At 29.1% G+C, this 23,983-nt stretch overlaps 1 protein-coding gene across 1 annotated transcript in view; it reads right to left on the reverse strand.

Moving 5' to 3' along the window:
* The window catches only part of LOC107436429 (uncharacterized), a 208,279-nt gene that overhangs the window by 129,280 nt on the left and 55,016 nt on the right, over nt 1-23,983 (reverse strand). Inside the window, exons 49-62 of the mRNA XM_071185916.1 lie at nt 22,575-22,637; nt 21,006-21,068; nt 17,202-17,264; nt 17,051-17,113; nt 16,810-16,872; nt 14,233-14,295; nt 11,514-11,573; nt 9,021-9,083; nt 7,871-7,933; nt 5,728-5,790; nt 5,585-5,644; nt 4,826-4,891; nt 2,056-2,115; nt 359-424 (exon numbers count right to left, since the gene is read on the reverse strand). Coding sequence (XP_071042017.1) covers nt 359-424; nt 2,056-2,115; nt 4,826-4,891; nt 5,585-5,644; nt 5,728-5,790; nt 7,871-7,933; nt 9,021-9,083; nt 11,514-11,573; nt 14,233-14,295; nt 16,810-16,872; nt 17,051-17,113; nt 17,202-17,264; nt 21,006-21,068; nt 22,575-22,637 — 879 coding nt within the window. The remainder of the gene's footprint in view (nt 1-358; nt 425-2,055; nt 2,116-4,825; nt 4,892-5,584; nt 5,645-5,727; nt 5,791-7,870; nt 7,934-9,020; nt 9,084-11,513; nt 11,574-14,232; nt 14,296-16,809; nt 16,873-17,050; nt 17,114-17,201; nt 17,265-21,005; nt 21,069-22,574; nt 22,638-23,983) is intronic.

Genomic DNA, 23,983 nt, shown 5'->3' on the forward strand with positions numbered 1-23,983 from the left:
TTTTACACTACAACATTTTATGATGTTTGTCATGCCTCCATGTTGTAATGGCTCTGTCAGCTGCAGATGTTGTAAATAAAGATAGAGGAGTTCGCACGAAGTGGCGGTGGTGTAAAGACGTTCTTTTGGTACTAGTCTAATTATTATTTGGACAGTGTGATATCACAGTGACCTTTCTTCAGATGATTCACCCATGGCGAAAATCCCAATCGCCATACACTAAAAACACCATTGGTAAAGTCTTTATTATATTATTCCTAAAATTGGCTTAAAGTGGAGCAATCTACATAGAATTCTCAAAAGGCTTAAAGTTAAATACCTTAAAATTTTTTTTAAAAAAAACTAAAGTAAAACTTACTTGGTAAATGAATGTGATCTATTACAGTTGTGGAAGGTGTTTTAGTTTCTCTTACTGTTCTTGTGGCTACCAGGGAAAAAATTACAAGTTATTTCACTAGTAACAAGCATTTAAATACTATTTGATTCAATGCACAACATTATTAATCCCTTGCTTAGATCTGGTACAAACTGATGGATCAGAATAGCAAGTTTTATCACATTAAAAGCACCATAAGATAGGTAGAACCATACCCCACCCCAGAGGGGGTATACGGAGATTAAAAGTAAATTATTAAATTAAATATTTAAACTAAAAACACAGTAAAGTTTTGCCAAATGATAGCGGTGTTTATCAGTTAAAAGTGAATTAGCTAAAAATTACAAAAAACATGATTTAAGATCAATGGAAACTAAAAACGCCGATGTACTTGTCAAGAATTAAATGATGATAATACTAAAGAAATTAGCGATGAAAATAAAATCACCAAGCTAAAAGTCCTTAGTGTAAATGGCTAAAAGTAAAAGTTTGAATAAAAGTTGATGAAGTTTAAAATCACATGAAGATAAAACTTCAAACAGTAGAAGAGGCAAAAAGTTGTTCAGTATAAAGTCAAGACGACATGTTCTATTCTTGAACACTCGGTTCTCGAACACTCGTTTCATGAACACTCTTTTTTCCCTTATATCCCTTAAACTTTTTAAATGTAGTAACTGAAAGGCATCAACTGAAACTTGCTGTACTTGTATCGACTGAAACTGTTGAAGCCATTGCATCGCAAGTGAATGTTTCTGTATTTTTCGGCTCTCTAGATACTTCTGTTTCACCCATACCAGTTCAATTGTTTCATTTGCTTTGCTGCCTTCACATTATTGCTCACTATCAGTTTCCTGAATAGTAAATATTATTTCTTCATCTCTAAAAATTTACTTGTCGGAATGAACACGAGGTTTTTTTTCAAGGTCATCAAGTGATAAAATCCCTTTTTTGACATACTAAAAACAAGGGAGCACTTTCATAAAAAAAATTTTTTTTGGAGAAGGTGGAAAAAAAGCACACGTTCCTTGAACAATCCGGTAAATCTGCGTTTGGAGTGCTCTATTGTATATTTAGGGTTGACACTCAAATCCAGAAAAAAAAAATTCCATGTGTTTTTCCCGTACATATTATACACAATAAATTGACAGGAAACGCAATTACTGCGCTCTTGTACGAGCTATATTCAGCTAGCTGTAAAAGTTTTAATTGCTGAACATCAATACTTAATAAAGATGAACATACTTAAATAATGCAATAGTAAATGAACTAGTTTAGTACAGTTGGAATATCCTCCTTCAATATTCCTCAGATTACGCATTGAGTGGTCACCATTTTTTAAAAGATGAAAATAAGGAACAAAATTCCCTGTATTTTCCTAGTTTGTGAAGAAAAAACCTAAATTTCCTGCATTTTTCCCTGTTATTTTAGGTGATGTTTAAATTCCAGGTGATTTTTATTTTCCAGGTTTTCCCTGTTCTCCTTGTGGAGAGGCAACCTTTATATTAATTTCAATAGTTTACCTTCCCACAATTTAGAGTAAAATTTTAAAAAAATTAACATTTAATTTAAGTAGAGAAAAAAAGTCCAGTCTTGGCCATGCTAAATGTACTGTTTTAAAACATTAATAAACACCCTAAGAATTTCATATAATTTTTTAAAACATATATTTATTGACTTACTTGGGGCTCTAGTGAACTTTAAAGTTGCAGGAACCTTTACACTTTCCGCTTTCACAATTGCTATGGTAAAAATACATGAGTAAATAAGTAAAAGTTTTTAAAAATGAAATCTAAAAAATAACAGCCAAATTTTTAAACAAAAAATAAGCACCTTTCAAGCTCTCAAAAAATATTTTTAAGCACTTTAAAAAATATAATTAGACAGGGTTGGCAAGTTTTTGACTATTGATGGTTTTATTTGCTTGCCAGAGAGAAAGACGATGGTGCATCACCAACGATGAAATTAACAAGAGAAATAAAAATTTCTACAGCTATAAGAGAAAAAAATTTTACAATGTTCAGTGGGTCCCTGTAGTCAGCAAAAACTCAAGATTTTTCTGTTCTATTCCAGGGGGCGAAAAATGAAGTCTGAAATTGAGAATATCTTGCAAAATAAAGCAGAGTTGCGTAGGAGAGAGCAAGAATCCTTCCCACTGAATCCAGCTCAGTATACGCAAATGCGGACCCGCAAGTACTTCATCAAACATGTCAAACGAATGAAAACATTGTATAGGACAATGTCTTTTTTGCTTAATTCATGGCAAAAATCAACACGGTAAAGAAAAAATATATCATTCTGGAAAAGCACCTTTAAGCACTTTTTAAAAACGCTACACACTCTGAATAAAATCTAAATGAAAAGTCTTTTGAAATTATGGATAAAGGTGACTAAGCAACATGTTAAAAGGGTATTTTTTTAACGTGAATTAAAAAGAAAATTATACAGAGTAAATTATGAAGAGACAAACTACAATTATTCTTTAAAGTAGTATAAGTTAATGAAAGTTTAAAAGTGAATACACATTATAATTTTCAAATACAAAAACATATAAGTTGTGAGACTGGCTATAAAGACAAGCTTTTCTACCTCAAGTTAGTCCATTAATATACAACTTTCAGTTTTTGAATCTCAAAAAAAAAGCTCAATATTATGCTATTTTAGAACAAATCGATTAACTTATACTAATGATTTGAAAAAGTTAAAGGTTCTACTATTTAAGACGTAGGCCTTAAAAAGAGTAACTTGGGACTTTAATACAATAAATTCCAATGTTTCAATTATGACGTTTATTAAGATTTCAAAACCAAGGCTACAACTCACACAAAATTATCTTAAGATAAGAATCTTGCTTATAAGAAACACACAGTCTGCAAAAGAAAAAATGGATCGCCCAAAATAACTTTTGAACTAATGATCAATGAATTCATGCATGCAATTTTTATGGTTAGATGGCATAACCTTAAATATGCTAATTAATTACAGCAAACCCATATTTTAAGTTACAAAAATCAGACACAAAAATGAGCTTTCTCTGAATAAGCATACCTTTTTTCAAGGATTTCGTATTGTTGACCCTTAAAAAAGGGGGAGTAGTCACAAACTGGAAAATATTATTCTAATAGCATGGTCAGAAAAGTGATTAAAAGTTTGGACCCCTAAATGTTAATTTTACTTTTTTTGCTTATCTTGCCATATCTTGAGAAATTTCTGAATGAATAAAAAAATTTTGCATTGTTATCATAAAATTTTTTTATCCAAGGATAATTCCATGAACAAAATAATTTTTAATAGTTATAATTTTTTATTATTTATTACAGTCGAACGGGAAAAAATTTGAACCGTAAAGTATATAAATTTTTACATAATTTTTAAGAGTGTAATTTTATATGGTAAAATAAGAAAAAATTGAACGAAATTGGTCAGATAGTTCTTCCTCAAGAAATCAAATTTTAAATGTACAGCTTTTTTAAAATTTAATAATTCATAGACTATTTGATGCTCAGATTTTGTATTTTGCTTTGCCATATAAAATTAAATTATTAAATAGATGTAGAAATTTATATACGACTATTATTAAATAAATAATATAAATAAAAAAATTACTAAAAATGAATTTTTGCGTGCTTTGGGGAATCAAATTTTATAATTGGATGTAAAAATGTTTGCATCTCGCTTTAGAAGTTCTCTAGCTATAGCAAAATATGTAAAAAGTAAAATTAACAATATGGGATCCAAACTTTCGACCACTCTCAGGTGACCGAATAGGATCATATCTTCCAGGTGGCTGCTACCCCTCTTCCCATTTACTTAGGGTTAGGAATACGAATCCGGAATAAAAAAGGTTATCTTTATTTGGGGTAAAATTCATTTTTGTGTCCGATTTTGTAACTTAAAACAACATATGCTTCAATAAATTAGCATATTTAAGGTTATGCTCTTAAACCATCAAAAATTAGTCTTAGTATTTAAAAATATGATCATTAGATCAGAAGTTATTAAGAGTAACCCATTTTGCTCGTTGAACACTAGTTGCAATGAAAAAATGGTAAGTTTAACTGCAAATATTATTAGACATAATAAAGAATTGGTATTTACCTTACCCAGTAAAGATTACTTATGAAAGATAAAACTTAAGATTAACATGTATTACTTCAGCTGCTTTTGAGTAAATATACATTTTTACCCTTGTTTTGGTCTCCATACATCTTTTAAATATTTCTGTGCATGTCAAATCTGTTTAGATTTCATTAAAATAGGGATGAGAGGAAAAAATCTTTTCCGAAAGTGCATATTTTAGAGGATTATCTAATTTAGGGATCGTTGTAAAACAAGCTTTTAAAAAGAAAACTCACTAAATGTGATTTGTCTATTTAGCATTCATATAAATTAACTAATATTCTGAATTTTAAGGAAATAGAAAAAGAGAAAAAAATCAAGCATAAAACTTACTTGGTGGAGTAAAATGATAGGAACGAGTAGTAGTTCTAGTAACTTTATCACAAGATGTAGTTAGTTCTAAGAAAAAGTGGTTAATGAGTAGAGGTTATCACAACAACAAAGAGGTATAATAGATAACAGTTATTTCAAAAGAACTGTTTCATGTAATGGTTCCAAAATAATCAACATTTGAGTCATAATATCAAATCGAATTAGTGGTATAATTTGTAGTAACAGATAACTGTTACTAAATAGGGAAATAAGAACCATTGAAGAGCTTAATGGAGGAACCGGCTAAGTGACGGATTCTACTTCATCCGTACTTGCTGCATTCCACAAAAAAATTGTATTTACCCCTATGCAAAGAATTTAAAATTGCACATTTTATAAAATATTTTATAATAACATTTTGCCACAAGTTTAGGAATATTCAATAAGCTCATAGCATGCATTATTGCAGGGACGCCTCATAGCGTCTTTATCGGAAGGCAAATGTATCATATCTAGAGATAACAATGAGAAATATTTTTACCTTATGAAACTTTTATATTGTAGATTTAACAATAAATTTTTTTTTAAGTTATAAAAACTTTTATATTTTGTTTTTCAAAATTTTCAGTGGTCTACTTATATACCTGACACATCAGAAATTTGCATCCTCGTAATCAAAAGTAGGTTGCCAATGTATACCACTTTCTATTCCACTTTCTTAGTATCGTATAAATTTTAACTTAAAGTTAGAATAAAATAATAAATATGTGCTAAACTTACTTGGTGTGAAAGTAAATTTGCTCGTTGTTGGTAATGTTTCAGCATGAGTAACAGTAAAAGCTAGAAAAAATTATTAAAATCATTAACATTTAACTTCATTCTATTATTTTAAATTGTAACCATATTTAAATATAAATACTGACTTGTTGGTTCAATTATCTTAGCTTTTACAGTGGTTTGCTGAACAAACTGCCTTAAACTTTTACCTACAAAAAAGAAATTAAACAATTAGAATTTCATGCAGGTAAATTTTGAAAGAATCTTATTAGAAAAATTGTTAATCGCTATTTTTTTTATAAATAATTATGCTAGTCATTCTTTCAAATTTATTTGTGTGATTCAGGATTAGTTTTAAGTCATCTCTATCAACATTGCAAAGCAAATCATCAAGGGCTCTGACCTACTTTAAGACTTTTCACTATTTCACATAAATGGCTGCTTGTTTGCTCTCAGTTAGTAAGTCACAATCTCTTCAAGTCTTATTTTATTTTACCTCTATATATAATTCTTGATTTTATTTCCAGGTCTAAGTCAAAGTGGAGATTCTCTTGAGGAAATTCTTTGATTTTTTTTCTCTCCATATGATTTTTGACATTCTGCTGACCGGACTGCATAGCAATCAGGGAGCAGACCTTTCATCAGAAAGGTTCTGGGTTCAAATCTCAAACAAGGCATGGATGTCCTTTCATTCTCTGTACTACCTGTCCATAGTGTTTTCCTGCTGTTCCGTACTTGATTCCTTTGATCCATTTTAGATTTCTCGACTTGTTTTAATTCCCTAAAAACCTTCAACTTTTTTTCCTTTGATATTCTTAACTCTTCATTGCACTTATTAGATAATGAGTAGCAAAAAAAAAGTTTATATCAAAGAATTAATGATTTAGTTACAAAAATTTAACTTCTAAGAATAAGATACACTTTATATCTTCTTTGAAAAGTATCTACAACGCAATGAAAATTTACATGCAAGACAAATTATTTAATTTCTATGTTATATATCAGTTTAAAAAAAACAATAGAACATTTTTAATATTTATATACTCATTAACCCACTGGCTTTTTAGAAAATATGCAAAATTGGTAGAATGTTTCTCTCCTATACACTATTTCCCTATCTAGTAACACAGAAAAACTGGTTTTGCAATGCAGAAAAGACTGCAGGTTAAAATATGTATTTTTACGTGTAGAACCGTCAGTAGGTTAAACAAGCCTTTTCAAATCTTTTAAATGCTATTCTTTTATTACTTGTACAATGTCTATATCTTTTGGTGCAAATACTGCATATATATTGTTTAAGTGGTCCTGCACAATTTTTAATATTTCTCGCCAGATTTTGAGAGGATTAGATACATTTTCCAAAAACAAACTTGCAACTCTACCTAACAAGTACAAAGCTTTTAGGTGCCAGGGTTCTAATTTTGAGTACTGTAATTTCCAACTTAAAATTCCAGTAGATCAAATAATAAATTATAGCACAAACATTACAAAACTCTATGTTACAACTTGAAACAACAAAATATAGAAAAATAAATCTCCTCCCTCACGGTTTTCCTTTTTCAAATTGTTCGTTTTTCTTTTCTCGAATCAGGGTTTAAGCTCAGATATACTCATGTCTGTAGAAACCATTTCCAGCTTGCAAACCACCATGCATTTTTCTCCAGCAATGATATAAGCCAGACAAATAAGAGCACTATCAGTTTTCTAAAATCTACCTATTAAGTAGGACTAATATACTGTCAAAATGTTTAAGTTTTCTAATAGTTGCCAACCTTGAAATCTAAGGAAAAAAGCTCAAAAACTTGTAAAACAAAAGGGTCAAATGATTTTCATTTGAACATTTATTACAAAACTTAAAGCGAAATGATAAAAAAAAAACTAATATCTCACTATGGAGCACATTTTTTAAAGTCGAAAGCAGAAAGTAATTATTATCAAGGCAAAATACCAATAACATATCAATTAGAATACAAAAAAGCTAAGGAATATTTGAATTTCTTTGTATATAGTATAATATATTATACCGGTGCACACTGGATTTATATAGATAAAGATTTGATAAATTATTGTTTTTTTTTTAATGTAGTGAAATATATTTTACTAGCGCACACAGAGTTTATATAGATAAGGATATTCAAGTTTGAGTTACAAAAATAAATCATAAAGTAACGGTTCTTTGTTTTTGAAGCAAATAAAAAAAATAATCGTAACAATTCGAGGTTGGCGAGTGCAAACAAGTGGGGGTCCTGTTACCTAATACATTGCTAAAGAATATTGGGCCATACTTACTGTACATAGGAGCATAAATAGTTTCTACAGTTGTTGGAGTGACTGTTTCAGTTACAGTAAAAGCTATAAAAAGAAAAAAAATACAAAATAGTAGTAATTGCTTCAGATTTGCATTGATTAAAATATAGATGAATAATGCATACCATCTAAGAAAATAAACTAATTTCATAATTAATACATTTCAACCATAATTTATTTTGATCTTAAAAATATATTCCAAATAAAAAGATATCAGAAAAGTAACTCAGCAAAAAGTATGTGTTCACTTGTATATATATATATAGATAGATATTTTATGCCTAGTAGAGGGGAAAAAAAGTCAATACATTTTATTAAAAAAAAGGTAAAAATCTGGATATTTTTGGCACAGCATACATACACCAAACTACTTTTAAAAAGAGCAAATAACGAACAAAAAGGAGAATAATTTGCTCTACTCAGTTACAATGAAAACAAATATTGGGTCGTTGTAGCCCAGTGGTTAGAGAATTTGGACTCCATTCTTGACTCCACTAACTACATGCTATACACGTGCTCGTAATTCTGTGGTCGACCGCTGAGCAATACCACGAGTACAGGTATCTAAAGAAAATTTTATTTTCCCTTAAATCTACATCTAAATTTAGGAAGTAACCCCATGATCTAGTGGTGCTGCCATCTACCTGTGGGGTTCTGAGCCAAGACATACTTTCACCCTTACTTTGCTCTCTTATCAAATGAAAGGCAAACCTTCCTGACTTAATTTGCAAAGCTTGCGTGTTTGGATTGTAAAAGTGTCATTAGAAACAACAACAACAACAAATTCTATCCTAAAAGAATAATCAGGAGTAGCAGTAGGGTACATGAAAATTTTCGGACAGATTTAGGAACATGTTTGGTATGCCTTAGTCACAGCTCTAGTTAGCGGCCTTAATCACGTTTCAACACAAAATATAGCAAAAAATAAGGCACTACTACAAAGTAAGAAATGAAGTATGGTATGGTTTGGTGATTATAGTAAGAAAAGTAGGGATGAATATTTAACAGTAAAAAGAATTCAGAAAAAATGTAGAAATAGAGTTTTATCAAACACATGTTAAAATCAGAATATTTCATAAATAACTAAATGCAGTGAAAAATAAACAATTTAATAGTATAAAAAAGAGCTTACTTGATGGGGTTATATGAATAAATTCAGGTTCTTTCGGTTCAAAAGTCAAGACATATTTCTTAGCTGCATTATGATTATAAATAAATATTAGTATACTAAAATATAAATAAATAACACTCATTTAGTCATTTGATATTAATAAACATTGAGTATATATAGGGCACATTCTGAATAAATTTAATAGTTTTTTTTCCTTGCTCAGCATTCAAAAACATCAAAGGAGCAAAATATTGTATTTGCTCTTTTAACTTCAATCCTGAGAGAGTAAAATCCGAAACTTCAAACAAATTCTGTTTCTTCCATAAACAATGTTTTGGAGATTCGAAACAATATTTGGAAGTGATGGAGCTTTTTGCTAAAAAATATTTATCATTTTTTTATTGGTGTTTGAGTATAATGCAGTGTTGACTGATTGGGCTACTTTTAAAAGTCCCCGCTACTAAAAATAGAATTTGGGCTACTCATTATTTTTCAAACGCTACAAATATTAAAAATGCGCAACTTTTTTTTCCTACAGAAATTTTGGATTTTTAAAATTTCCCCCCCTTCCCATTAAAAAATGATTCTGAAAAGTCAGTTTCTAAATCTTTTTTAAAAAGGAAATTTTTTTTGTGTGTTTTTGAAAACGCATCCGCTTTAGTTTTTGATTCTTGATTTGTTTTGCTGCACGGAGTCTAGAATCTTTCCATATCTATGTCTCAAATCGTAGACTCGTGAAATCGCAAAGATACCTATGGAAAGATGCACCGCGAGTATGATAAGAAAAAATCTTTAACTCCAACCATTATTAATCATTTATCTTCTGGAAAAATAAATCATGCGACCTTTAATCTGAGTTAAAATGAAATATTGAATTTGACAAAATTTTTAACGCAACGCATTGAAATTTAACTTTTTTCTTTAAAATTTAGTAGAAATATATATATACAGTGTAACGTCCCTTTTCCGGAAGGGTCGATTTCCCGGACACTTTTTAACAATCAAAATAAACATTTCTTCAGCTTCTAGAGATCTATAATGAAATAATATATNAATCAACAGAAAAGAGAACAGAAGATCTACTAAGACCATGATGCTCCTCTTCTGGAATGCAGGAAAGGGGAGGGGCAGATTTGTTTTCAAAAGAGCACAACTGAGTCCCCTCCCTCCCCCTTCTTTCCTATGCAGCTGGCTAGTAAAAGAGGCATTTCCTGGAACCTTTTTGAATGTTAAAGTGGAGGGGGAATCCCCTTTAGTCACACAAGAAAAAATAAAGAGAACCCAATTAGCATGCCACGCCTTTATGCTTGATTGATAGCCAATGATAGGAGAGAAAATAAGAATTTGTCACTACCCCGCCCTCAACTTGAATGACAAGTAAGAAGGAAATGAATTTTTCTTCTCCACCTACCCACCTTATTGAATGACCATAATTTCCCCTTCTTGCTTGAATCGTTCTAGTTCAAAATGGTGGATTCATATTTTAATAACTGGGAATTTTTTTCATTTTCTATATTTATTTTTAGAATAGCAATAATTATTTTTTTTTCTAATATTTTGTTTATGATTGATTAGATATCATTCTAATACTAAAACATTATTGCCCGAAAAATAATGTTTGTTTATTTTCTGCTTCTTAGACTCAAATCATTTTAAGCTTTGTTTACCTTGGAGGTCAATTATACGGAAAAATCAAATATACGGACTTCGGAAAGTCCCACCGATTCCGGATACGCGACTTTATACTGTATATATATATGTGTGTGTGTGTGTAAAAAATGTTTTTTGGGGGCTACAAAATGTTCGAATCTGCACCTTTTGGAGCTCATATTTGCAACTTTTTAATCTTAAATTTTGGCAACACTGGTATAATGTCGCAAAGTAGCAAATCTGTAATGACATTATATATGTACTCAATGATCATACTGTGATGTAAAAACTAAATTTCAAAGAATCGCATTAGGGCATTTGAAACACAAGCGTTATCCAACAATGCCAAAAATTAACAATGCTGTTAAGAAAAGAATGTTGCATTTTCTGGAAACTGTGACATTGTAAAAAATAATTCTTCTTGATATTCGCAGTACTGTAACTTTGAAATGAAATGCACTAACTATTGTCTCAAAAACTTGTTCTCTATAATTTTCTGATCAATTGTTTGATTGCGACTATGTGGTCAGCATTAAAAACAAGTTGCCTTTACAAAGTTGATACTAAGTATCAAAAATAAAGAAATCAAATAATGAAAGAATTCAGAACAGGCTGCCTTTACTAAATGGTATCAAAAATAAAGAAATCAATTATCGAAAGCATTAAGCACAAGCTGCCTCTTTAAAGTGGATACTGAGTGTACTAAAGATAATTACAAGAACAAAAACATTTAATTTTACAAAAGTAATTAGTTATGCATGAATCATTAAAATTTTTTTACAATTTATAATATGACACACACATTATTAATTTTATCGTGTTTCCAGATGAAGAAAATAGAACATTCAATAAAAAAAATCTTACATTTAACAGGGAAAAATACCGTTAATGTAGTATCAGGATATGTTTCTGCTTTTGTAGTAACTAAAGAAAGGGATTTTTAAAGTTAATAATTATCAAGTAAACAATATTTTATCAAAATAAAACTTTACATTCATAACAAAATGAATAAATAAAAAAATAAAAAATTATACAATTGCGAAAGAATAAAGTATAACATTTTATTGAATTTTCTAATACCACCTTTTATTCTGAACAAACTAAACATAAAACAGCAAAATCAATCATTTGAAATATGATACACAGATTATTAGTAAAAATTTAGTGTTTCTATTATAGTTAAAATTAGTTAATAGAAAAATATATTGCTTTTATTTTATTTATTTTTGAAACATATTTTTGGATTCAATGGAAACTATAGGAATCGGTATGAGCTAGAATGAGCGTATAAAAATTTATTTAAAATGGTTCAATTTTAATAAATATAACATTGGAAATTTTTTTTCAAAAAATGGATGTTTTCCAATTACATAAACATTTAAAGATAGGAACTAAATAAACAATATCCAAGTGAAAATATGACATTTTAAGAAATAAAAACTTTAATTTTGAAAACAAAATTCATTACCAGTAATGATTTATTACTGTAGAAGCTATTGAAGAAATCATATATTTTAGTTAGATTTAAATTGGCATTAGAAAAATAGATTCGACATCTTGCAGTTTTGCCTGTTTCATTATACAATCTTGTGATTTAAAGTAATGCTGCTTGGTCTTTTTCATTGTTTTATTTTATTATTCACAGTAATGCTGTTCTGTTCATATGCAAAGCACTGATCTGTTTGTTTCATTGTATAATCTTGTTATTTAAAGCAATGCTGTTTGGTCTGTTTCATTGTTTTATCTTATTATTCAAGGCAATGCTGTTCTGTTCGCATGCAGAGCAATGATCCGTTTGAATTAATTGTATAATCCTGTTAATTAAAGCAATGCTGTTCGGTCTGTTTCATTGTTTTATCTTATTATTCAAGGCAATGCTGTTCTGTTCGCATGCAGAGCAATGATCCGTTTGTATTAATTGTATAATCCTGTTAATTAAAGCAATGCTGTTCGGTCTGTTTCATTGTTTTAACTTATTATTCAAAGCAATGCTATTCTGTTTGCATGCATAATATTTCATTGCATAATTTTGTTTTTTTTTTTAAAGCAATGCTGCTTGGGCTGTTTCATTGTACTGTTAAAACTTACTATTTCCTATTACACTGCTTACTATTAAATTGCTTGAATATGAAAGAAAGTAAATTATATAGGATCCTTTCCATTTCTCTGTTCAGATATTGCACTTACTTTCTTACACTATACTGGTATCAGAATTATAATATCACAATTTATTTCCTATTAATATTTCAAAATATGTTACAGTATTTTTCCATTTACATTTATAAATACTTCTGTTACCTTAATAAAATTTATCAGCGATCCTGATAACTTTGTATTTAACAGTTATCATTAAGGACAATGCTTTGGATAGAAACATATTAGCTGTTCTTAATATCTTGTTAGATTTTGATGTAGATAATTATCATGATATTATTGTTTTTGATAATTATCATAAATTTAAACTTATTGTAAATTATCGTATTTATAATATATAATGAGAATACTTTTTAGAATAGTAAAACATTATACTTCGACCGAAATTATATCATATAGAAATGCTGAGATTTTAAGAAACTAAGTGAAAATCCGTTTTGATAACTACCGGAAAAACAATTGACAAAACTGCGCTAATTTACAGTGGAATCGTCGTTAATCCACACATGATTACTAACTTAAAAGTGTAACTCGGAATTTGTAATATGATGTTGCAATGGTGTATTAAAATATTGAGATTTTAAAAACCATGCGGAAATCTGTAGCAAAAACTACCGTATCGTATGATTATTCATTGCGTAATCGTCGTTAATCTAGACATGATTACTAACTTAAAAGTGTAACTCGGAATTTGCAGTATGTTGCAATAGCATATTAAAATATTAAGATTTTAAAAACCATGTGGAAATCTGTAAGAAAAGCTACCATATAGTGGATGTATGGTTTCTAGCAAAAACTGCTGATCCTAAACAGATTACTGCTATATACTTAGAAGAGAAATAGGAAATTTTGAAAGAAATGGATAGAAGAATTAAATCAAAACCCCAAATTGCTTAAAGTATTCAAATACCTGGAAAGCACTTTGTTTACAATAATTAAAAATTATAATGTATATCTGATATCAGAACAAAGAGGTCCCAATGTCATGTCCTGGTTTTCATGACAGAAAATTTCAGAATGTAGAAGAAGCTGCATAAATGACTTTCTAAAAACTCCTAATATTAAAGATATCATTTAAAAAAAATTTAATGTGTTTTAAACTTTTAATGTAATAGATTTATGCTTGCTCATTATTGACTTAAGAAACTGTTTATGTCAAATATTCTTTCAGTTTCATAATTCTTTTCAACGTATAGCATGTTTTTCTGAAAATAGGTTCAGTATTTATGAATTATAAGGAAATATTTGCTTTATTTTTGTGTGTACACGATAGGACTAAATAACGTTATTACGCCTGTTTTGTTTGGACTGGGGTGGGGGTTGTTATATCGCATGCCAACTGTATTTTATAATACTATTAAGTTAAAAATTCTAAATTTAAACAGATAAAATTAAAAGAAACAATGAGATAAAATACATTATCGCTCACCAGTAGGAATTCTCACCAGCACTTTTGTTGTAGCCACAGGAAGAGACTCAGTCTCAATTATAGCTAATGAAATGAAGTAGGAAAAAAAAAGAAATATCTTCAAAGACACGCTTTACAAAAGTTTACAAAAAATTAAGAAACAATAACATCATTAAGGAGCCCAAGAGCTGATTAATCATAAGTAAATAATGTTTCATCTTCTAAATGAAGAAAAGAATTGGCTAAGGTAAGAAAAAATGACTGCTTTGTTGCATATCTTTTATTAGTAAGTCCTCAGTTATATTTATAATCTCATTCTGCCACTTTTTAATTTTGTTTCACTAATGGTCTGGCTTGATTGATTAATTTAAATTTCTTTTTACGTATTCCACAAAAAACAATATTCTTTTTTGCTCTAGTCTCTGATGTCAATAAGCGACTAACTTCTTTGTTTTCTTTTTATATATATATATACGTCATTGAACAGCTGACCCAATTTTGGGTTCACCACTACTAATGTTCAACTCTGTAGCTTTGTAACTTTGAACCCAATCCAAAAGACAAAGAAACTCCTAGACCAGTACCCCATAGTTATTGATTTGTTATGGGAACGTGGAGGACTTTGTGATTTGACAGATTTAACGTGCATCAGTCACCATTAAGTACACAAGGAGTCCTTGGCCGGTCTGGGATTGAACCCTTGAACTCTTGGACATGGGCCCAGAGCCCTACAAACCAGGCTATCCCGGCCCTAACTTCTTTGCTTGCAAATATATTCAGGGCCATAGTGAACTGTAAAATTGAGACTGGCTAAATTAGCTAATTTAAATTTGCTTTAACAGGATGCATAGCCAAATCTTTCAACAAAAAATTAGCACCTTTCAAGTACTTTTTAAGCACTAAAAAAATATTTTAAGTACTATATGCATTAGCAAAATAATTGTCAAAGACTTTATATGATCATGATAAAATAACTAGTTTCTGACAAAGAACTCTTTTCTTGATTACATTAGCCATCATAAAGAGGTAGAGAGATTTTTCGGTTCGATTTCAGAGGGTGGTTAATGAAGCTTGAAATTGAGAATATCTTGCAAAATGCAGCAGAGTTGCACATAAGAATAATTCCCACTTAATCCAGCTCAGTATACGCACATGCAGATCTGCAAGTATTTCAACAAACATGTAAAATGATGGGCACTTTCATACGCTAAAGAATGATGGTACGCCCAAATGCATTGTGGTTGAATGAATTGTGAAAATTGAATAGAATAAAGGGAAAAGCATGTTTTCGCATAATACGTGGTGGACATGGTTAAGAAAAAAATCTCATTTTCGAAAAGGGAAAATTAAGCACTTTTTAAATACAGCTCATGAAAAAAGCACCTTTTAGGGCTTTTAAACAACAAATGCTTTCATACAAGAAAATATATGGTTTTATACAAGAAAATAAATTAATCTGAATTTTTTTAAAAAAAATATCAATACAGGGTATCTGCTACATTTTAGATTTTCAAATTCATGACTTTTCATGACTAATTCCAAGAATTTTTCATGTCTTAGTTAAGCGAAGTTAATATTTTCTCCAAAAAATAAAATAAATAACACAACAATAAATTTAAAAAAGCATTATCATAACATTAATTGAAATGATAGGTATAACCAAAACTGTTATACTCTGCATCTCCATATTTTTAAATTTAAAAAACAGAGCAATGAAAGAGTTAAAGCAATAAAATAGCTGAAAAAAATACAAAAGCAAATTATTTTTTCTCTTTTTCTGCAGAATTTTATTCTAAAGATATTTTTCCTGTTTATTAGAATGGTACGAAATACTCCTGATTTTCCTGTTCTCATTTTGGAATAAAAAAAATTCGCCAATGACTGTTTTGCTTCAGCTGGAATTTTAAATTGTTAAAGTAAAAAATTAAATAAACAACGAAAATTCTGACATCACAGATGTTTAAAAGATAATTCTCTCTAGAAATTATATTTTTACTTTCATTTTTGAAAGATTACCATAATTTTTAAAGAATATGATAAAAACATTTTATATTTTAATCAAATATGACTGTTAGTGGGGCTTTTGTTACAAATTCAGATATTCGGAAGACCATGAAATTGGTGGGGGGGGGGGTAATTTCATTTTAAAAATTAGATTTTTTGGCACCCTAAATCCATTACTTTCCATGTTTTTTTTTAAAAAAAAATAATTAAAATCATGAGATTTCATGACAAATTTTGGTCAGTATAGAAATTCGTGACTTTCCATAATTTCTCATGACTTTCCAGGTGACTGTTAATAATAACACTATCAAAAATTATAAACAAATAATTGTGAATTTTAATTAGTTTCATTAAATAGACCAAAAACAATGTGGTGGCACAAAAGTGGGAACATCATTAAGGCAGTTGTACGGCACAAACAACTGCATATAAAAAATATGTACATAAATTAGGCAACAAAAATTATTTACCTTAAGACATTTTGATCGAAGAAAACACATTTGTCTGAATGTTTTCGTAAAAAGAAATCAATAAGTACTCTTAACTATTAGAAATTGTAATAAAAAAATAGCAAATTTTAAAATAATTACGTACTAGCGGGAGTAAAATGAAAAGTTGCCACTTCTGTTGGTATCATATATTGTGACCACATCTTACCTGAAATACAAATAAAAAAATAATATTTTCATGAAACAAGACATAGAAACAGTGTCATGAAAACAAAGTAATACTTCATGCAATTTAGAAGGAAAATGAATAAAAAAGCAAACATAGAATTAACCAGAAAAAAAATTAACTTTATGTTGGCATTCTAAGATGTTAAGCTATTTCTTACTTGGTACTGGAATGTGCATTAGTGCAGTAGATTGGGTAGGAACTGTTTCAGTTACATAGTACGCTACAAAGAACAGGAAAAAAAATAGAATTGATCATTGAATTAATTTATTTCAAATTTCCATACTTAAAAAAAAGATGAAAAATATTACTTGTTGGTGTTATAATTAGTTTGCCCACTTTTGTTGTGTCTATCATTTGCTCGTGATGTTTAGCTAAAAAAATAATTAAAATGTGTTATGCAAACATGCCAAATCATCTATATATATATTTCTCTTACACGGCGATAAAAAAAAGCCTCATTACAACTTCCCGAATGGCAACGCTAGAAAATAGACCAATTATTACAGCTAAAAATGTCACATGCCAAATCTAGCTAAGATGGCTCAACATATAGCGCTCTTAAAAACGGAAACTGAAATAACCAGGGAGAGCATAAGCTAGGAAGAAGTCTTTGTCGATAGATCTCGATTTTGGTTTTTTGTCGAAAGCGTTTTTTTTCACGAATTTATGTATTACGAATTTATTTGACAATTTTTGATTTATATCACGAATTTATTTGTTTTACTAGAATTTATTTGTTTATGCAGGTTTTTCCATTGCAATTCACTTATTTAAATTTTTAATAGACTTAATTATAGCCGAAATTTTAACCTTTTTAAAGAGATATCAGTTTTAGAAATTTTATCTTAAGATTTTATACTATAGCACATTTCTAATAGATTTAACGAATTACATGTCATTTATTTGAATTCAAATTTATTTTAACTTACTAATTTACTAAATTTATACTTACTAAAAAGATGTAATTTTTTTTTAGAAAAAAAAGTTGCTATATGGATTTGAATGATTGTTTTGAATTCTTAGAATTTTGTACATTTGCAATCAGGGTGCGTAGCCAAATCTTTGAATCAAAAATAAGCACTTTTTAAAAACTTTTCAAGCACTTTACAAAAATTTTCAAGCACTCAAAAAATTCATATTGAATCAATGATAATATTGAAAAACAAAAACTTTTTATGAACAGTTTTAGCATAAAAAGAAACTCAAAAAGAAACGGACGTAAATCGAAACAATCAGTACTTTCCCACCTCACCGAGTGAATTCAACTTGACTCTGAACAAAGGTACCCTTACCCCATACATCAAAAAAGTTTTAGAAGTAAAATAAAATAAACAAGAATAAAATTATAAATTAAAAAGAAAAACATTTAATAAGGATCTCCGAATTGGAGCACTCGGGTTTCAGTTTCGAGTGTGCGCGCATGCGCAAGTCATAACGTGGGTACTACATGAAGTCCGTGTGAATAATTACATAGCAAACACCCCATTTTTCGTGAAATGCAGGGGATCCGCCAAATATCACTGAAGGAAAAAAAATTATTCGTGAAAAAAAAGCACTTTTTAAAAACGCCAGCTGAAAAAAGCACCTTTAAAAGCTTTTAAAAACGAAATCTCCCAAAAAGCACCTTTAAGTACTTTTTACAAACGCTACGCACCCTGGCAATGTACCTAAGTTAGTAGCGAGCGAAGCGAGCTTGGTTTGCGGAGCAAACCATATAAGATTGCGTAGCAATTTTCGGGGGATGGCGAGCGTTAGCGAGCAGGGGGCGCAGCCCACTAGTTTAAAATAAAAGCTGAGAGATTATCAAAAAACTAAACACCTTTTTGATTACTGATAATGTACTAATTATATTATTAAACTGTTATCATAAATTAATCAATTTAAAATAAATAATTTTATAATAAATTTCAACTTAATAGCAACATAATACTCATCAAATGAAGTCAATAATATTGAAAATTATATTCTTAAGTTTTCTGAGAATTAGAAAAGTTCAATTATTTAACTAAAAAAATTAGGATAGGTAGGATATAATTCTAACAAATAAAATTAAATTTGAATCAAAAATTGCTTCTAGCTTTACAAGATAGGGTTTTAATTCATCATTCATCAAAAACTTTTCTTAAAATTTTAGTTACTTCTCAGATCTGATTAACCTGCACTCAAACTTAAGTACTGCATATTAATTTATGAAGTACTCAAACACTTGATTGGGTTCTTTACAACATATTTATGTAAACAGACTCAGTCATTATGGTTATTTGCATAGAAAGAAAGCCAATTTTGAAGTGAATCTTAGAATAAAACTTTATAGGGGAACTTTTTCACTACATATCCTATTTCCTTACATCTCCATGCGAATGTTTATAATATGCATGTAAGATGAACTACTAGCAGATGTGTGAATTGCGTGTGACAGGTGAATTGGTAGAGAAAATAAGCAAAGGTGCATAGTCAAATCTTTCAAGAAAAAATAAGCCCCTTTAAAGCACATAAATTATTTTTAAGCACTATATACTTTACATTATGCAAAATAATTTTCCAAGATTTTACATCATCATAATAAAATAACTAGTTTCTGACACAGAACTCTTTTCTTGATAATATTAGCCACCAAAAAAGATAGAGAGATTTTTCAGTTCAAATTCAGAGGGTGGAAAAGGGAGCCTGAAATTGAGAATATCTTGCAAAATGCAGCAGAAAACAATGAGAAAACCATGGTTTTGCAAAATATGTGGAGAAAAACGATACGGTAAAGAAAAAAATTGAAAATTAAGCACATTTTAAAAACGCACAATAAAAACCTTTCCTAAAAAATCTGAAAAGCACCTTTCAGGGCTTCTAAAAAACGAAAACTGAAACTATGGTTAAAACTGAACACTATGGTTCTCATTTCAAAGAGAAAAAAAACTGTAGAGTTTTTTCATTCAGTAAAAATTATTTACAGAAGACAGTATAAGATCAATTTAAAAAATTTTTACTACTATTTTTTATTCATTTTGAGAAATCCCCAGGTACATATAGTATGTTTACACTTAATGGGGAAGGAATTTGTGAAATTGAGACAAAGAAAAAGAGTTGGGTAAAGTGTGACAACACACATTTTAATTAAAATGAAAAAACTTGGATTCAGCGATTAAATATTTTAATATTATTTACTTTTACATTTTTATTTTCGAATTTTAAAAAGAAATAAATGCTTTGATTTTGTATCCAATGATAAATAGATTCAATGATTTTGTTTTGTGTTGTTATGGTCTAAGAAAATATCTTAAGTCAAGTCTAATAAAAAGAAAAACAAAAATGTTACTCTATAAATGTCTTATACGATCGGTGCTTACATACGCATGTAAGACCCGGACAATGACACGTGGAGATGAAAATATGATAGCCAGATTTGAGAGAAAAATAATGCGAAGCATTTTTGGTGGAATAAGTAAAAACGGTACCTGGTTTAGAGGATCAAACAAGGAACTTTACAAAGCATATAAAGAACCTGATGTCATTAAATTTATTAAAATTCAAAGGATTAAATGGGTATGCCACATTATAAGAATGGAGGATGGCAGAACAAACAAAAAAGTTTTCAGTGCCAGGCTAACAGTTACAAGAAAAAGAGGATGGCCAAACCTAAGATTTTTAGACTGCCTTGAAAAGGACCAACAAGTTTTAAAGATAATAAACTGGAGAACCTAGGCTAAGGGAAGAATATCTTGGCATAGGCCCATCCTGGGCTGTCGTGCCAATAAGAAGAAGAAGATTTTGTTTTGGTTGTAAAATTTGAAATACGATCTGTAACATACTCTGTTTCTGAACTGCAAGTATATGTTAATGTAATGTAGCATGACATGTGACAATAGAGAGAAAGGGGTAGAGTGAAATGTTACAATGTACGCATACATTTCACCATACTGAAAAATAAATTTTTTTAAGCACTATAAAGCATTTCATGGATATTTGCAAATTTGAAAGTAAGACTAAGACCAATTTTCACTTAAGAGCAGAAATAATCACACTTAAAATGTTATCAGTTTTATCCTACATAACAAGGTCACATTTGAACGACCTTTAATTCTTCAAAAATATATTAAAATTAAATTAAAAATCCTTACCTGGTACAGACAAATGAATGTTACTAACTGTTGTAGTGTCCACAGTCTGAGTCCAAGTAATTGCTGCAACATAAATATATATTTAAAAAGTTTTAGATGGAATACATACAGTCGGACTCCTATTCAACGAACTTCCATTTTGAGAAGTTCTTTAATTTGTGATTTTTTTCGAGGAACCAAGGACATTTTGGAAATTTCTTCACAAAATAACTTCCAAATAGCGAAGTGAATTTTTCATTTAATGAACATTTCTTTGAGATCCACTTTCCCTATTTCCCAAAATATTTCATTACATTTTAAATTTGATAATGTATTTTATGGGGGATATTACCTTGAATTGATTTTTGTAGCCACTTAACTTTTAGAGAAAGCGGTAAAATCCCTTTCCCTTTTTGTTTGCATTTCAAACAGGAATCTAAGTCAAAAATCCATTTATAAGAAAGAATAACAGAAATTTCTGAAGCATGGAACTATGATGTTACAGATTTGTAACAGTTTTATTAAAGCTGGATTCTTAGTCAGCGCGGAAAATTTGGAAAGTGCGGAGGACAAGGATATTCCTTTCGAAGAACTTTAAAAAAAATACATGGGTACAGCTAAGAGAGAACCATAAAATTAATGATGGCGTACTCATTAATGATTTTCTTTTTTTATTGATTCTGAAGCTGAAACCACAGAAACATTAACTGAAGTGGATATTTTGGACAGTGTAAAAAATAAAAACAAAACTGCAATAAACGTGAGGAGGGTGAAGACAGAAATTATGAAGAAATCATCAAGAACCTTCATTATTGTGAAACCTTCATTATTATGAAATGCTAAAATCATTTAAAACAGTTCGATAGTAGATAATAATTTACAAGGTAAAAAGGTATTAATTGCTATTTTAATTATGCCTAGTGTTAATGAATTTAAAACCTGTTTTGTGTTGTTTAAGTATTTAAAATTATGAATTTCTATTTAATGAATTTTCTGTATAAGGAACTTTTTATCTGAATTTAGTGACTTTGTTAAATAAAGGTCCGACTGTATCAGTGAAATTTCATAACATTACTCTATTTATTTAGTAGACTTTTATTATGAATATTTTCTCTTTATTTTTCTAAAACCTAATAAATAATGCAAATGTTTAAGGAACTTTTTTAAGGTTAAATGGTGCAATGCTGAATAGGTTAAACATTATTTTTCAATATTAAATCTTATGAATTTCGTAGAATTTTTTCTCTCATTCTTTTACTATAAACCAGTAAATGATGCAAGAGTTTAAAGAATTTTGAAGTTTTTAAGGTTAATTGGTTAAGATTAACCGTACAGTTCAGATCGGTTTAGTAACATTACTGCTACTGAACCGAACTCATGCTCGGTTTAATTCCAGTAAAAAGGTCAAAGCTGGCAGAATAGCAGCAGTGTTATTTTATTGAAGATCAATGCAATAACCACCACCTGAGAAAAATCATAAAAAAAGTAAATTATATTTTGCATACCTCTTCATTGATATCCAATGCTAAATTAGCTTAACATGAAAAGCCATTAAGAAATATCATAGTTAAATATAAAAATAGAAATTACTTGTTGGTGTGATTGAAAATGTTTTTGGTAGTTCAGTAGGCCTTGTTATGGAATAGGTTTTGCCTGTAACAATATAAAAATATTAAATTAAACAAAAACTATTACAAAATAGTTAACAATTTAAGTAATATGCTAGTTAAATAATTGTAATTTTATTATTATCAAGTGATGTTTTATGATAGAGTTAGATAGAAATGAACAAATACATTTTTGAAATATAATTACTTAGCCAATATCTCAGAGTATAAGTCGTATAAGTCAACTCCCTATTTTCAATTACTAGATAGCAACTTTCTCGTATTTCGGGGCTATAAGTTGATCGCTGTTGGCAAGACAATTATTATTCCTATAGAGATCATGAGTCAAATAATACTCCTTAGACACAAGGCAGAGTAATCCCTAAAAATGTGGATTCCAATTGTTTGGATAAGGATGAGGAGGATTTCTTAAACTCAGCAAATGAAGATGAAGTTGACCTATTGTAAAAGTGAGTTTGCTGTGAGCGTAAGTGAATTCAACCCAGATGATGTGTCGGAATCTTTAAATTTCTATCTTTATGGTAAATTTTAAAAGTTTTTATTGTGTCCTGTATTTTGAAATACTCTTGAATAAATTATCATAACTTTTCTTATTCATAATTTTTTTTACTGGATTTAATTTAAGCATTGTTTTGAAAAAGAAACTTTTCTATGTAGAGAAAATATGATGCAAGAGAAAATATGAAAATATGATAAAATATATATTTTAAAAAACAGTTTAAGAAAGGGATAATTGGTAATAGTAATATGATAGAGAGAGTTATTTATATCTATCTAATTATTTATAATGTATAAATATTTTGCAATAAATGAATGCCCCACTTTATTACTAGTGTATAAGTCTACTTCCATTCCTTTTTTTTAAAAAACTTTTAGGAGTTCGTAAAGTCAACATTTACACCCGCATATAATTCATTTATACTATTCGTAAATATGTAAACTTAGTTGCATCATTCATTATACTATTTTAGCATTTTTTTTTTTTTTGTTTGCTCGAGCTGGATCACATGATTGCTATAACACTTTGTCCTACCATTCTTCTCCTTAAAATGTAAAAACTTATGTTCCAGTTTCTCAAAACAAAATTATTTCCTAGAACTACAATTGAATGAGCTGATATTGATAATCAATCTAAACAAAGCAGCATTAAATAGTAAGGAACAGAAAATTCTTCGAAAAAAAATTAAAACAAAAATTCTTAAACATTAATAAAGTTATTGACGAAATATCATAACATTCCCTGTGTAACACAATACGGTTTCATTTCAATGCGTTCAGTGGTTATCGAAACAAATATGAATGTCTTGAGTAAGGTTATGTTTTCAGCGATATTTTCCTTCATGAAATTCATGTTATATATATATATATATA

The sequence above is a fragment of the Parasteatoda tepidariorum genome, chromosome 9, assembly GCF_043381705.1.
Source record: "Parasteatoda tepidariorum isolate YZ-2023 chromosome 9, CAS_Ptep_4.0, whole genome shotgun sequence".
Taxonomy (NCBI): Eukaryota; Metazoa; Arthropoda; class Arachnida; order Araneae; family Theridiidae; genus Parasteatoda; species Parasteatoda tepidariorum.